The sequence below is a fragment of the Stegostoma tigrinum genome, chromosome 1, assembly GCF_030684315.1.
Source record: "Stegostoma tigrinum isolate sSteTig4 chromosome 1, sSteTig4.hap1, whole genome shotgun sequence".
Lineage (NCBI taxonomy): Eukaryota > Metazoa > Chordata > Chondrichthyes > Orectolobiformes > Stegostomatidae > Stegostoma > Stegostoma tigrinum.
Window position 1 is genome coordinate 36,106,937 of NC_081354.1, and position 14,444 is coordinate 36,121,380.

General features: G+C 39.6%; 1 protein-coding gene across 4 annotated transcripts in view; it reads right to left on the minus strand.

The window, feature by feature from the left end:
• The window catches only part of kiaa1109 (KIAA1109 ortholog), a 438,508-nt gene that overhangs the window by 143,460 nt on the left and 280,604 nt on the right, over positions 1-14,444 (minus strand). For all 4 annotated transcript variants that reach the window (XM_048546322.2, XM_048546500.2, XM_048546414.2 and 1 more), the window contains exons 45-49: positions 14,050-14,225; positions 13,471-13,646; positions 11,679-12,388; positions 9,501-9,752; positions 8,004-8,097 (exon numbers count right to left, since the gene is read on the minus strand). In XM_048546322.2, the coding sequence (XP_048402279.2) occupies positions 8,004-8,097; positions 9,501-9,752; positions 11,679-12,388; positions 13,471-13,646; positions 14,050-14,225 (1,408 nt within the window). The remainder of the gene's footprint in view (positions 1-8,003; positions 8,098-9,500; positions 9,753-11,678; positions 12,389-13,470; positions 13,647-14,049; positions 14,226-14,444) is intronic.

The window sequence follows — 14,444 nt, forward strand, 5'->3', positions numbered from 1 at the left end:
ATATGTACCTCACATCAGGAGGTGTAGTGAATTTCTTCCCACAGAATGGTCAGCCTCTGATATTCTCACGTAGCCACAATATCTATACAGCTAGTCCAGGTAACAATCTGATCAAATGTAACTTACTGGACAGTGATGGTGGCAGGGTGGTAGTATCGTTGAACGTCATTAAGGACAGTCCCTTATTTGAGTTAGTCATTGTCTGGCATGAAACTACTAGCTGCTTTTCAGTCCAAGCCTACATATTGTCCAGGTCTTGCTGCATGTGGGTAAAGGCAGTTTCATTATCTAGGAAGTTGGAACTGCATGCTGTTGCAAATTTCTAAAAAAAAATCGATTAAGAGGCAAATGTCTCAAACACAAGTGCAGAACAAACAGACATGGTTACTTTCATTTCAAAAGGTATCATGCTTACTTTACAAGGTCAGAGTTGTAAATTGAGAAACCCTAAAGAATAGATGACCCATGCTTGTACTCTTGGTAGCAGGAGGATGCCTACAGTTATTTCAATAAGGGATCTAAATTATTAATGCAGTTCTCATTTGCAAGTCAAAAGCACCTTGTTCACAAGGGGTTCCACAGTGGAAAAAATAACATAGTGGATACAAAACTGTTATCTCAATTAGAGACTTAACTCATTAATGAGGGTCAAAGAATTAAAGGGTTGTTTGAAAGTTAAAGATAGTAGTTTAGTTTCCATTTGGGACATCCCAAAGTGTGTTATTTTCCTTTGGAAACATGCTATGCAGGAGTAATTTAACAAGGAAGTATTCAATAAACTTCATAACACTAGCAAGTTGTGTGGGGCAAAGGAACCTGATGGTGGAAGGCATATTAGTAGGATGGTGATAAAGGTAAATGGGACAACAAAATGTGAGGCTGGATGAACACAGCAGGCCAAGCAGCATCTCAGGAGCACAAAAGCTGACGTTTCGGGCCTAGACCCTTCATCAGAGAGGGGGATGGGGTGAGGATTCTGGAATGAATAGGGAGAGAGGGGGAGGCGGACCGAAGATGGAGAGAAAAGAAGATAGGTGGAGAGAGTATAGGTGGGGAGGTAGGGAGGGGATAGGTCAGTCCAGGGAAGACGGACAGGTCAAGGAGGTGGGATGAGGTTAGTAGGTAGATGGGGGTGCGGCTTGGGGTGGGAGGAAGGGATGGGTGAGAGGAAGAACAGGTTAGGGAGGCAGAGACAGGTTGGACTGGTTTTGGGATGCAGTGGGTGGAGGGGAAGAGCTGGGCTGGTTGTGTGGTGCAGTGGGGGGAGGGGACGAACTGGGCTGGTTTAGGGATGCAGTTGGGGAAGGGGAGATTTTGAAACTGGTGAAGTCCACATTGATACCATTAGGCTGCAGGGTTCCCAGGCGGAATATGAGTTGCTGTTCCTGCAACCTTCGGGTGGCATCATTGTGGCACTGCAGGAGGCCCATGATGGACATGTCATCTAAAGAATGGGAGGGGGAGTGGAAATGGTTTGTGACTGGGAGGTGCAGTAGTTTGTTGCGAACTGAGCGGAGGTGTTCTGCAAAGCGGTCTCCAAGCCTCCGCTTGGTTTCCCCAATGTAGAGGTAGCCACACCAGGTACAGTGGATGCAGTATACCACATTGGCAGATGTGCAGGTGAACCTCTGCTTAATGTGGAATGTCATCTTGGGACCTGGGATAGGGGTGAGGGGGGAGGTGTGTGGGCAAGTGTAGCATTTCCTGCAGTTGCAGGGGAAGGTGCCAGGTGTGGTGGGGTTGGAGGGCAGTGTGGAGCAAACAAGGGAGTCACGGAGAGAGTGGTCTCTCCGGAAAGCCGACAGGGGTGGGGATGGAAAAATGTCTTGGGTGGTGGGGTCGGATTGTAGATGGCGGAAGTGTCGGAGTATGGTGCGTTGTATCCGGAGGTTGGTGGGGTGGTGTGTGAGAACGAGGGGGATCCTCTTTGGGCGGTTGTGGCAGGGGCGGGGTGTGAGGGATGTGTTGCGGGAAATACGGGAGACGCGGTCGAGGGCGTTCTCGATCACTGTGGGGGGAAAGTTGCGGTCCTTGAAGAACTTGGACATCTGGGATGTGCGGGAGTGGAATGTCTTGTCGTGGGAGCAGATGCGGGAGAGGCGGAGGAATTGGGAATAGGGGATGGAATTTTTGCAGGAGGGTGGGTGGGAGGAGGTGTATTCTAGGTAGCCCTCGATCGCGTTTCCCGCCTCCCCCTCTCTTCCTATTTATTCCAGAACCCTCACCCCATCCCCCTCTCTGATGAAGGGTCTAGGCCCGAAACGTCAGCTTTTGTGCTCCTGAGATGCTGCTTGGCCTGCTGTGTTCATCCAGCCTCACATTTTGTTGTCTTGGATTCTCCAGCATCTGCAGTTCCCATTATCTCTGATACTAAGGTAAATGGGACACTTGTTTTATCAGTTGAGGTATCGATTACAAAAGCAGGGAAGTCATGCTGGGGTTGTACAGAACTTTGATGAGTCCACAGCTACAGTACTGTGTGTAGTTCTGGTCGGCACATTACAGGAAGGATGTGATTGCACTGGAGGGGGTGCGGAGGAAATTGAGCAGGATGCTGCCTGGGATGAAAAAATTCAAGTTATGAGGAAAGGTTGGATAGGTTTAGGTTGTTTTCATTGAAGCAGAGAAGACTGAGGGGTGATCTGATTGAGGTGCACAAGACTAGTGGAGAGTGATAAGGAGCTGCTGTTCCTCTTAGTTGAATGGTGAGTCATGAAGGGACACAGGTTCAATGTGAAGGGCAGGTGGTTTGGGGGAAATGTGAAGAAAAACTTTTTTTTATTACCCAGAGGATGCACTGACTAGAAGGGTGGTAGAGATAAATTGCTTCACATGCTTTAAAGGGTACCTGGATAAGCACTTGGCACATCATAACATTTAAGGTTATGGGCCAAGTGCTGGTAAATGGGATTAGGTTGAAGGTCAGGTGTTTCTCGTGTTGGTGCAGACTCACTGAGCCTCTTCTGCACCTTCTGATTCTATGAATCTATGAGATTTTCCTTAATTTGGGGTGTATCAATATGCTGGTTGTGACACATTGTTGTGTTAGAAATATTTTCTGGAACACTATTTGGTGGCATGCAAACTACACTATGCAACATAACTACACCATTTTTGTTCCTAAGTTCTGGCCAAATCAGTTCTTGGAATGCTCTGGAACATTCCAAGTCATCCTCCCTCAAGAGCAGGAGACTACCCTCCAATACTATATTTCATGATTTCACAAACATGAACAGTAAATATGAGTTTACAATGCATCCATTTCTTCCATTACTCTGACTCGACCTGTTAACTCATTGTTCTCTATTCTGCCTCTCCCAGTGGTCTGTGCTCTCTGATATTACTCTCTAATATTTTTTCCTGATTCCCTTACTCAACTCAACCTAACAACTTACTGTTCTTTATTCCAGTGCTGTTTGTCAATCCCAGTGGTTTGTGATCCCTTTCACCCCATGTCCATTCATGTTAGTTTAAAGCTTCCCCAACGGCATTGTCATAATTCCCCACAAAGAACTCAGTCCCAAGGCTGTTCAGGCGCAGCTGGTCTAACTTGTAAGGCGTGCCATCAACCCCAGAAACAGTCCCAGTAATGTGAAACCCTCCCTGCCACACCATCCTTTTAGCCATAAATTCTTATCACTCCTACTTCTTTACTCACTGGCACATGGTATTGGGAGTAACTGGGAGATTACTACTCCTTGCTATTCTTCTGACCTAGTTCCCAGACTTCTGAATGCAGGACCAAATGCCTCTTCCTATCTATGTCATTGGTACCAATATGGACCACGACCTCCAGCCGATCACTTTCTGTCCTAAAGGCACTGTGACATCTTTGATCTTAACACCAGGGTGACAACATATCATCCTAGAGTCACATCAATGGTCACAGAAACTCCTAACTGTTCCTCCAATTAATTAAGCCCCTATCACTATTGCTCCCTCACTCTTCTCATTCTCTCCTGTAGAGCTAACTCACTGTTGACTATTGTTGTATTTTGCTGAGAAACCATCTCCCTGACCAGTATCCGAAATGGAACATGATCATAACATGACATCATGGTACTATATTTACATCACCTCTCCAAGGACACTAACCATGACATTTTCAACCCGACAAATGCTGTCACAGTGACTCCATCTGCAACACTGGGTGTTATTTTCTGCAACTGTCTTCTTGCTAAATATAACATTTCCCATTTTTTATTTCTTTGCTGCACTTTCAATCAGTAGATATTATGCTTACTGAATATTTGAATTCTTGCATCTGATCTGGTTCTTTTCCATCTGAAAATATTTCTTGGTGATTGAGAGATATCTTCAATCAGACAGATAACGTACCTCCTTCCATTTGTAACCTTTAAACACTTAACACAGAACTGCTACAACAGCAAGGCATCCAAAATTCAGTAATGGTGTTTACAATTTGTTCAGGTAGGGACAGTCTGTGAACATGAAAGCACTTAGCCTGCAGAGGCTGTGGAGAAGTAGGATATGTTTTTCTAAATCTAGCTTTGCAAGCTTCCTGCATTTCTATATTGCAACGTCGAAGCTTTGAAGAGAGAGAAGGGTCTAGGCCCAAAACATCAGCTTTTGTGCTCCTAAGATGCTGCTTGGCCTGCTGTGTTCATCCAACTCCACACTTTGGTACATTGAAGCTTTGAAGATGTGTTTCAGCTAAACTCAGTTCTCAATTTGGCAGGAATGCCCACAGGTGCCTGCTTTCTATCCATAAATAACCGCAAGGGAGGAAGGCTCACTAAGTTCAGGGGTTGCCCACTGTGGTTCAAAAGACCTGCCTGAAAACATATCTACATTAACTGAGGTTGAGAAACCTTACAGAAGCAAAAGCTCTGGATGTTGGAAATCTCAAAACAAACTGCCGCAGAAACTCAGCAAGTCTGGCAGTATCCAGGCAGACTTGAAACATGAACTGTTTATCTTACCACAGATGATGCCAGATCAGCTGAGTTTCTGCAGTATTTTCTGTTTTTATTCTATTTTTATCATCCCTAATAAAGGTAAAGTCACCATGATGCCAGCTGCTCTCTCATGAGAGACTGATGAGAAAGTTAACCAGAGGGCTTGAATGCCTCAGGTGAAGGGCAAGTTTGAGAAAGTCTGGATTTTCAAGGTAAACTCTGCTGGCATGGCAACTGAAACTCACACTGTTGGTGTCACCCTCCATCGCAAATCAGCAGTCCAGCAAACTGAGCTAACTGATTCTCCCCATCACTATTAATTTTTGAACCAAAGGAATAATTTTCATTTGAATAATAATATATTAACAAAATTCTCAAACTGAAGGTAAAGTCACCATTGTTCTACCAGGCTGTAGGGTTGCTCACTCATTACAGAGAGAGGACTGGCGATGGTTTAATTTAAGAGTCACCACATCTCATTTGAGAGGAAAGTTTAAGAAGTAGAGTATGGTAACCTCAACCAGTGCAGGAACTGAACCCAAGCTATTGGCATCACTATGCATTACAAAACACCTGTTCGGCAAACTGAGCTAATCCCCACTCCAGCTATCTATTAACAATGTTCAGTTTGCTGACATGAGCAATAAAGGAAATAGAATGTTATACATTGTTATAATGCCAAGTGTCACGTATCCGGTGTATATTTTAAAATAATTTTAAGGAATTCCAAGTTCATTTGTTGACTTTTGCCATAATGATTTTGAGAATATTAACCTTTATCTTGAAATTAATAAGTAATACATCCAACTCTGAATTCATTTAATTGAGCTCATTTGCAAACACCTCATTTGTACTTAGTATCAGTGGCTGGCCAAGTAATAGCATTCACCCACTCAGATCAGAAGACTATTGGTTCAAGTTTCCCTTGAGATTTGAGCACAAAAACAGATCAACATTTCAGTGCAGCATGGAGTATAGCTTCATTGATGTAAGATTAAACCACCTTTTCAGGTGGTGCTCATGATCTTGTGGTATTATTTGAATCAACAGCTAAAGGGTTCTTCCCTGTGAACTAATCAATAATCATTCCTCAACTAACATCATTGAAACAGATTAATTTGTCATTTACATATGGTATGCATTAACAGCCTGTTCTGTTTCCTAGATTGCTGAAATAACAATGACACTTAAAGTATTTACTGTATATCTGTCAAAACTTTGAGACTTTTAGCCAAAAATGTTACAAGGTTGATTTTTAAACAGGTCGCGGTTTCAAGGAGCTTAGATTGAACAATAAAACACTCTGTCAGCACAATTTGCATAGATCTCAGTATAATCCACAAGGTTATGAGGAACAGCCCTTTAATGTGCCTCTCTTTCTGTGATTTATTGAGGAGTTTGCAATCACACCTCCACACTCTGGGAGAGGAAGTGTTAGCTGAACTTGGAGTTTCAATTGAGTAAAAGAAGAAAAGGGAGGACTATATTGTTAGAAAATATGACAGTACGGGACAATCTCTCCCCAAGTGCACTGGGCTTACACTCAGTCTACAGTTGCATGAGCTTAATTGGCAAGCTCTCTTTGTCCCAGGAAGGTGGAGAATAATAGTTCATCATAAGGCCCAGGTGCACATTTATTCTACGTTCACCCAAAAGTTGCCCTATGCATCCTATTTCCACCTCCTTTTTTTTCATTTCAGTCAGAGTTTCTGTCCCCAAAGATCAAATTCAAATTACATTTTTACTGTACTAACTCTCAATATGAAGTGAATGGAATAATGGAAATGAATAATGAATTGAAGTTTTTGATACGATTATAGAAATCAGTCCTTGTTTTGTTATGTTTGTGTTTTGATCTCTGAAAAAAAACTGTTCACTTTTACTTGAGGATTTAATAAGTTCCTTTTTTAAGCCTAAAGATTATGGGGTTGACTTTTACATGGTATCAATTCTGACATGAATACATGCAGCAGTTGGCTGTAAAAACTTCTGGATATTCTGAAGTCATGAAAGACTCTTCATAATTCCTTGTTTCTTTTGTTTTATACTTCTCTAGGGAATGCCAAATTAGTTCAATTGATGCACAGTCCTACTAAATCAAAAAACTAATATTGTAGAAATAAAGCCAGGTAACAAGTTAGCATAATATTACACCAACGGTAGATGTGACAGGGAGACAACTGAAGATGGCAGGCCACATACTTCACTTCTCAGAATTGTGTCCATCAGGGTGGCAGAACAGACACCACCAGATAGAAAACAATGGAGCTAGCTAAACAAGACCTGGCAAAATATATTAGAGTACCTTCCAAAATTGGATACCAGCTGGACTGCAACAAAAGGGATTGTGATGCACAAAGGCCTGCTGCAGAATCTTGCTGCCCGCAGTACCTCTAGTGCCTTTTGGGACAAAGTCTAAATAAATAGAGTACTCTTCACTTACCTCACCTTGCACACTGTATTTCACTCACCTTACCTCATTTGTTTTTGCATTTTTAAGACTAATTTTAAATGTTTTATATTTCTAACTAAGATTTCTTGCTTCATGAAGTAAATGTTTACTGTTGAGATATTAAATCTCAACTGTTACACTATACAATTTGTAAGAATAACTGATACTATTCAGAACTGACCTCAATTAGCTCAAATTCACGTGCAAAGCCAATGATCAGCCAAAGAGAGATTCAGGACTTGAAAACAAACCTGATAGTAATGTTCTGTCAAACGTAAAATTTAAAACCCTGCCACATAATAAGATTTTGTGTCAGGGGCCCAGGAAGTGCATTTCTCAATTTCTTATGCAAAGTCTTTTAGCCATTATTCTACAGTCATGCAATAAGACTCACTTAATGCACTGTATATCCTGGGTCAGGTAATGCAAAAAATTGACATGAATCTGTACTTGTAAACTATTTGGGTATTCACTTCTATTAACGAGCGAAGCATACAATTAAAAGATGGTGAAAGTGCAAAAAAAATTACAGAGCCAATTCTACGATTTAATGCATTTTGTTTATATACAAAATTTACATACTTTAATAATAACTTGAGAAGCTCTTAAAAAGGAAATCAACCTTTACTCACTGAATATTTGGTGTAATGCCTTCCAACAGGACTATATTTACACCACCTATATGAGCAGTTGCACATGTTTCAGTCATCTTTTGGTGTAAAACATCTGAAGTAAAACCACAATAAGTTAAGAACACTGGTCAGCACAGAGTTAAAAGCTTACAAATCAATATATTAATTTTGAAATTTACTATGCAAGTACAAAGGTTTAGAAAAGTTATGCACAAATTTTTAAGATTTTTCCAATGTTAAATATTTAGAAGTTTTAAACTATAAGACAGCAGAAAAAGAAGTAGATAAAATGTATTTGTTATTTTCTCCCATCTACTTTCTTTGCATGAGGCATTGAGGTTTCTTCCCTTTTCCTTGCTGATTTAACTGTCTCCAACTCTGAATATGAGCAGTTGTCAGGATGTGAGCAGATGTGTTTTGTATTTCCACTGATGGTTTTCAGTTTGATTTCCTGTGTACTTTGTTTCCTCAGCTCACCTTGTGAATCTTTATCATAGATTCAAACAACTTCAATACAGACCCTTTGGTCGAACTACCCCACGGGATCATGTTCCCAAACTAAACTAGTCCCACTTCCTGATTGGGTCCATATCCCTCTAAACCTCTCTTATTCATGTACTTATCCAAATGTCTTTTAAACATTCTAACTGTGCCTAAATCCACTACTTCCTCTGCCTGTTCATTTCACTCACAGACCACTGTGTAAGAAAACTTGCCATGTCCTTTTTAAAACTTTCTCTTCTCACCTTTAAAATTTATCCCCTAGTTTGGAACTCCCTCCCACCCTTGAGAAATACTCTTGCTATTTGTCTCATCTAGGCCTCTCATGATTTTATAAAACTCTACAAAGTCACCTCTCAACCTCCTACACTCCCCTGCAAGACATCCAAGCCTATTCACCCTATTTTTATAACTCAAACCCTCCATTCTCATGAAGATCCTGGTAAATCTTTTCTGAACCCTCTCCAATTCAATAATATACTACCTACAGCAAGGCAACCAGAACTACACACAGTACTCCAGAACAGGCCTCAACACCATTCCGTACAACCCCAACACAATGTCCCAACCCCTATTCTCAAAGGTTTGTATCATCAAAGCCACCAAACACTCAAATCAGCTCAATTTCTGCTCCAAAGCTATCCAGGTTTTAAAGCCATTGAGCTTTTGAGTTTTCATAATATTTTGCAATGCTAAAATATTTGCATGATCATGAAACTAACATATATTGGAATTAAAACTATTGATCGTAAGCAACTAACATGAAGTGAATATCTACCAGTCAATAATATTCTAAAAGGAGATGTTATAACTGAAGCTAGTCTTAATATTATAAACTATTTATAAAATGGGAGTTGATTGTTTTAGAATTATACTAGAGAAGATCTGATCTCACAAATAATCTGCTCAACTAGACACTTGTTTATTACTGTATCCTCAATTTCCAATAAATATAATCCTATTGATTTTGTTGATCACCTATTTTGATAACATCACCTTTCATTTTCTCTTTTACTGTAAAACTTCCATGGATCTTCTTAAGCTCTGCCTCCATTGTTAAGCCTCCAATGTCTGCTTCTAGATGAGTGCGGTTCACCATACCAACTCCAAACACTATGAGTGTGACATGGTGGGGTTCAGCACTTATTAAGCTGCGCTTCCTTGACAGTCTGTTCGGGCTTGAGCAATCCTGTTCATTTTCAAAAGTTACTCTGCAGCCAGGTTCAGTGGGACTTCTGCCACCTGTATCTACAGATTACAGATAAAAAAACTTAATTACAAAGTACATCTCAGTTCCCACAAAACTTATATATGCCATAATTAGATAACCTTGGTGGTCTGGGCCTTAAATTATGAATTTTCTTCACTGTCCATCCCCTTCCTCTTCCTCTTAAACCATTCCTTAAACCCACTTCTTCGGCATTCACTTTTTGCTTGCTTTTCTGGCTCATTCATTTTTATTTTCTGAACCTCTCTGAAAAGTCTAGAACTTTATTTTCTAAGTTAAAGTGCTGTTGTACAAATAGGACACATTAATCAACTTACAGTTTAAATCTGACAATTTAGTGAAAGCAGTTGAAAAGCCAACTGAGATGTTTATTTTCAATCAATGTCTGTATTTAAATTAGTACATAACTTTTGACCTATTCCAATGACACAGTGATTTTCCTTTCCTTATCCCTTACTTTAAAGGGCAGAAAGTTCTCTTTTAAATTTACTTTATCTATGTGTACTCAAAATATCACACCCTCTGTGGAGATTGCATCCTGTCACGATAAAACAAAGGCAGTACTAATCACAAAGGTCACAAAGAAACTGAAAACCGCCTCTCTATTACTATGTTAGAGGGAATCCAACAAGTCTTAGTTAAGCTACACCAATACTGTTCAAAAGCGTACCTCAAACAAGAGGCTATTTCAGGTAGCTCAAGCCAAACTAGATCACCATTTTCTAACCACAAATGAGCTCCAGGCTCAAACTCCTTTTTCAGGCCAGCCTTGTCATTACATACAACACTAAAATTGCTAATTCAGAGCTGGATAAGCCTATGAAGATGCCAACCTGAAAATACTGGAAGATTACTTCAAAGTTATCATTGTAAACCATGATGCAAGATTCATGGAAGTGATGCCATGTTGGTCGAGTAAAAGAAGATAGTCCAAAAACATTCAGTGTAAAGTCAATTTTGTGGACTGGGCTCCTTAAAAACGTCTTCCACCTATTGGAAATCATCTAACACCACTGGCAACATTCAAAACAGAAAGGGCCTTCTCCCTCATGAAGAAATCAAGAGGGACAATCCTCAGGCACAGATCATTACCAATTTCATGATAATCTCCCTAGAGCGTCCCCTCAGAGGATCATTTCAATGTAAAATCAGTTAAACCAAGTGGCACATCCAGTTAAACAAAAGAGATGATCATATGCTCATCTGTACAGTAGGAATTGGTGATCATCAACTATTTCATCTGAAGATTTTCAGGATACGAAAAGGATTATGCTACCAACTCTAGTTGTTTGGCTGAGACTTGCCACATCTGAGGATTGTGAAGAAGAAGTCTATGACATTTTTTGAAAGGTGTGAGTTCCAAGTATGATCATACCAAGCATTGTTTGACTGGCCTGTGCGATTGCTCTCACAATTTTGACACAAATCCTAAGATGTTAGCAAAGACCACATGCAGTGTCAATTGAAATGAATATGTTTTTTCTCTGTCAGGTAGTCTGGTTAGATTTATTTTTAAAGAACTTCATTGGAGTAGTTTGATGGACCTTTTTGATTTGTTAGGCTATTCTAGAATGCATTCATAAATGAGTTAATCACATCTCTGTGGATCTGACGTCACATACAGCCAATTAATGTTAGAACATTTGTCTACAAATTGTCGATAAAGTGGACTTAACAAACCAAACAGGATTTACAACAATCCAGTAGATAATGGCCACCTTGACTGTTACTAACATTTTACTTCAAACTTACACAAAAACAAATTTAAATTCCCTAGGTGTCATGATAGGGCTTACTATTAAATCTCTGGGTAACCATTCTAATAATGGGACTATTACATTATCATACCCATTTTCAGAAATTCATCACAACATCTGGCATATCCTAAAGACTGATTTTCAAAATCTGATTTCTCACTTTTTGTAATATCAGAAGAATGATCCTACCTGTAGGGCCCAAGACATCAGGGGAAGACTTTTCAAGAATGCCCGTTGGATCAGATATTAATGAATAAAAGTTAAGCAGTTTGTACATATTCTGCCAGCACTCTGCAGATGGTTCACTTTGCTCAGACACTGTGATCGAGTCAGAGTCATCCATTTGAATAGTCACATGATCTACAACATCCTTCGATCCCTTCCTGGAAACCTTTGAGGTTCTTCTTTGTGTCGGCCCAGATGAATTTTTATTGCGTGGCTCTCTTTTACTGTTCTCACTTCCAAGTCTTTTATTTGCTTTAGTGCTGTTTCCTCTGACACCTCCATTAAGACTGCCTCGAGAACTGCGACTGAAATCTGATGACCGAAAATCTCTATGTTTGCGCGTTTTGAACGTTGGTGTGGGGGACACAGACCCTGCTGTGTATCTGCTAAGCTTAATGTCTGTTTGAGTGGCCTTTATGTCATCAACCATTGTGCTAAATTGATGAATGAGACGAACTAATGCCATGTCCACATGCTGGCTGATAGACTGACAAGAGATAGTGAAGTTAACATGAAAGGTGTTTTGGTGATGCCTACTAAGTTCGTGGAAAGCAAGAGCGTTGGTTGAATTTTGGTTGCAAGTTGGTTTATCCATCACAACTGCATTTATGCTAAATGTATCAAACATCAATGCAGGTTTGAAATCAAGAGGTGGTAGGTTTATCATGCCCTGTCTGAAAAATCACAAAAGATGAAAGTTAAATAAATTTTGCATTCCAGCTGAAATATATTATTACAGCAATATTTTTGTTATTAATGACATATTGATTAATTTACTGTAGGTCAAGAAAGATCTTCTGCTGGGTAAAATAGACAGAAAGTAGGAAACAGACAGAAGCAAATGATTTTTGGAAGCCATGTTAGCCAGGAGTGGGTGAAACAAGTTGGGAGAAGGTTCATGCTTAGGCTTCTCATGTTGGCAGTGTAATTCCAATGCACATTCAATATGGCCTCAGGTGCAGAAACAAGTATGTATGAAGCAAACAGAGGGGAGCAGGCAGCCCGCTTTCATGGATCAGAATGAATTGAAGCCCAGGTTGAGATCTACCTGTGATCAAGCTGACAGAGTTTGGCTAAGTGTACTGTTGGTCAAAATAAAGATCCTGGTCTAAAGAAGTAACTAAGATAAAAATTTTATCACGGTGCAATGATTCCAATGAAAATAAATTTGAGAATCAATGACATGAACTTGTGAAATCTCTGCATCAGGGCAATGCTCTATTTTTAAGTATACAAGAATGATTATACCAATCACTGCTTTCCTGATATTGCCAATATTCAAAACAAACTGCTGGAAAATCTCAGCACGTCTGGCAGCATCTGTGGAAATAAATCAGAGTTAACATTTCCAGTCCAGTGATCCTTCTTCAGAACCAGCAAATACCTTGTCAAGCACCTGGACCGACAATGGAATTGATAATGGTAAACTAGTATAAAAAGTAAAGATTGGAATAGAAATCCTGGTAGAGACAGGAGCAGAACTTTCAGGTCACTGGACCCGAAACATTAGCTCTGATTTCTCTCCATAGATGCTGCCAGGCCTGCTGAGATTTTACAACATTTTCTGTTTCTGTTTCTGATTTCCAGGACATGCACTTCTTTGAGTTTTTTGCCAATATTCAAACTTTGAAATTTTAGTATTCATTTTCATGAATCTTCTGTGAATTATAGCTACATTTATGAATTGATCTTATTATTCCAATTTTCTTACAATGGTTTCTTTTCAAGAACAAGAATAAAATTTGTCATTAAATACCTTCTTTTCTTCCTGATCTTTCTCTCTTTGGATGTATCAGAATCAACAATATCTGCCCTGAGGCAGTCTAGGCTCCCAGAGAATGACAAGTGTTCCCCAAAGTACATTCCATAAGTTAAAGGTGCAATATCTTGTGACTGAATTCCTGTGTTACTCAGCAAAGGCTTAAAAACAACCTGAAAAGAATTGAGAAGAGTTATGCCTCAAATTTCATTAGAGAATTCAAATAATAATATTATATTCCCAGTTTTTCTATGAACCCAAGAGCTTCTACAATGCATGCAATTTGAAATAATTACTGCAAGAAATGGTGGGCACACAGTAGGTTAAAAAATTGCATTGAAATCATTAAATGAAAAAGCAGCAAATATAGAAAATTTAGATTTCTGGTATCCGGTGGATGTATACTGCTAAACAGCAATGACAAAATACCAATTGCAGCAGATGTACAAAATATATTCTAATTTAAAGAAAAGTGGAAGTTATGCTTTTACATTTGGAAATAAAAATGACTGACATATTACTAAATGCAATTAGAAAGGCTGTATTGTTCTATGTTCTAAAGGGCTCTCTAATTACCTGTGCATCAGCCAACTGAACAGCAGGGGGGCCTTGGTTACCCTCCTCAATACCAACAATTTCATCTTGACTAGTGCTGTTCTGAGATTGTGTGCCATCCAGTGTATTCTGATCACTTGACAGCACTGTATTAAAGTCAGATGCAGATTGTATTGTCGGAAGATTATATGCCAAACCTATGCAAAAGAACAATACACATTTAAACCACTTTATAAAACTTTTACTCCACAGGCATGAAATATTATGGCAAGAATACCATTTTTTAATCTAACTTGAGTATTCTTAATTGTTTCAGACTTCTACAGCCAGTGAGTAGCCAAGTCACAAATAAAGCTAATACTCCGTGCATTTTATAAAATACCAGAGGATACCCAGATTACAACTTTTTAAAATGA